The 1,930-nt window shown below is 37.6% G+C and overlaps 1 protein-coding gene across 1 annotated transcript; it reads right to left on the reverse strand.

Annotated features, from left to right (window-relative positions):
- Positions 1 to 218: 218 nt before the first annotated feature.
- LOC145555438 (F-box/LRR-repeat protein At4g14103-like) lies at positions 219 to 1,712 on the reverse strand. Its single transcript, XM_081617180.1, has one exon. The coding sequence runs from the start codon at positions 1,710 to 1,712 to the stop codon at positions 219 to 221; it is 1,494 nt and encodes a 497-aa protein (XP_081473306.1).
- Between the last annotated feature and the right edge of the window lie 218 nt (positions 1,713 to 1,930).

Raw genomic sequence — 1,930 nt, forward strand, 5'->3', positions numbered from 1 at the left:
TACACAAAAGCAAGTTAACATACAGGTTCATAGATAACAGGAATCGCTATCAGCTGATACATTCATCAGTTTTATAAGCATGGTGAATTTCCTTACATTACCGACGGGCAAAAATTAAGCTTAACTTAGGATGGCAATGATCAAAACACATGAGAGTAGTCTTGCATTACTAATTGTTAGATGTCTCACAAAATGCACACGTGCTGTGATGCAGGATTCTAATTTTTGAAGGTTACAATCAATCCATTTTGAGAACAATCACTTGATACACGGATGAAAGTACCAACAAACTCAAACTGACTAGGTAAAGAACCCTTTGAAACAGCTAACAGTGTTTTATATACCTTGTATTCCCACCATAGTATGTCTTTGTTGCAGTCTTCATCATTAGAATTATCATCATCATGATCATCATAAATATCATTAGAATCATCATCCTCAATGTTATCTGAATTAGTATAAATAGATAATGCACAAAGCTGCTCCAAAACATTTGCATCACTTAAAATGTAGTCAAGCAACCTCATATTATTGGCATTCCACCTTTTTGGGTGTATTTCAAGTTTCTTGAGCTTGCTAAACAAAAACAATGGTATTGGATTTTGGACATCAAACCCCCCACCAATAATATCACCATTCAATCTAAGATGGGTTACATTACAGAAGATTGACCGAACATCAACATCCAAGTAATTAAGGGCATTGAAGAAATCCATATATTCACCCAGGCAAACAGACTTGACACCAGAAATCCTTTGAAGAAGGGGTAGCATTCTACCAAACTTATCGGTACGACAGCTTCTTATACCCAAAATACTAAGTTCTGCCCTAAGCAATTTAGTTGGACAATCATCAAAGCTATAATATCCAAAATAAGCATGTAGCAGAAGGTGTTCCAACATTGGTGTATCAATCACAAACTTGATGCTTCGTGACACTACTGAATAAATAATCAAAGACTTCAACATGGGTAATGATATAATCACAACATCAGCATTGCGAATATCAAATTCTAAAGACAAAAGTTCCAAAAGTGGGCAAGAATTAATAAATGCCCATAATTTTTCTAAATCGTTGAAATGAATGTTGGCACCCAATTCAAGTTTCTTCAGATTAGGAAGACTAACTACCCCATCTGTGAGTTCAGGCAACTTACAATGAAGGGATCCACCCAACTGAAGCTCAACAAGTGATTGAATTTCAAAGATACAACTGGGTAAATAAACCCCACGAGTTAAATCGGAGGAAGGGTCGAGAATTACCTTGATTGTAGCCACATTTCGAGTAAAAATTAAACTAATTAACGATTCCAACGTCTTCGTGCAAAGTTTAGGTCTGGCGCCAGGATCAGGGATAAAAAGGTTCAAAGATTGGATATGTGGGGAGGTGATTTGGGCGAGAATATGATATACGATGTCTTTGAATTGGAAGAAGGTTCGAGTTCGACTTAAGGAATCGGCATTGGAAGGAAGCCATGGTGGATTATCTCCGTCGAAGGTGAGGTGGGTGAGATGAGTCCAGAGGTGGCGCCACCGGTGGGATAAGACGGAGGTTGCGGCGGCGGATTTGAGTGGGAGAAGAGATAGAATTTCGAGTAGAAGGGTGTCTGGAAGTGAGCTTAATCTGTCTTCTTCACCATTGTTGTTGGAATTCTCATTCTTTGATTGCAAATTCCTTCTCTTGTTGTAAGAGGAAATTTCAATTTCAGCCATTTTTGGGGGTGAATTCTGTAGGTGAAACAGTGAAAGGTTAATGGAATTGGAAGGGTTTAACCTTTTTAACTCTTTAAGGTGTGACGCTATGTTGTAAATGAGTAACTCTTCATTTTAAAAAAGTGTGTACAATTAATGAGCTCCTAACTCTTCATTTTAAAACTAGTCTCAATTAGGGATGGTAATCTATTCGAGTTTGATTTGAATCCGATCCAAAG

The sequence above is a fragment of the Chenopodium album genome, chromosome 8 (genome assembly GCF_948465745.1).
Source record: "Chenopodium album chromosome 8, dcCheAlbu1.1, whole genome shotgun sequence".
In the NCBI taxonomy this organism is placed as follows: domain Eukaryota; kingdom Viridiplantae; phylum Streptophyta; class Magnoliopsida; order Caryophyllales; family Amaranthaceae; genus Chenopodium; species Chenopodium album.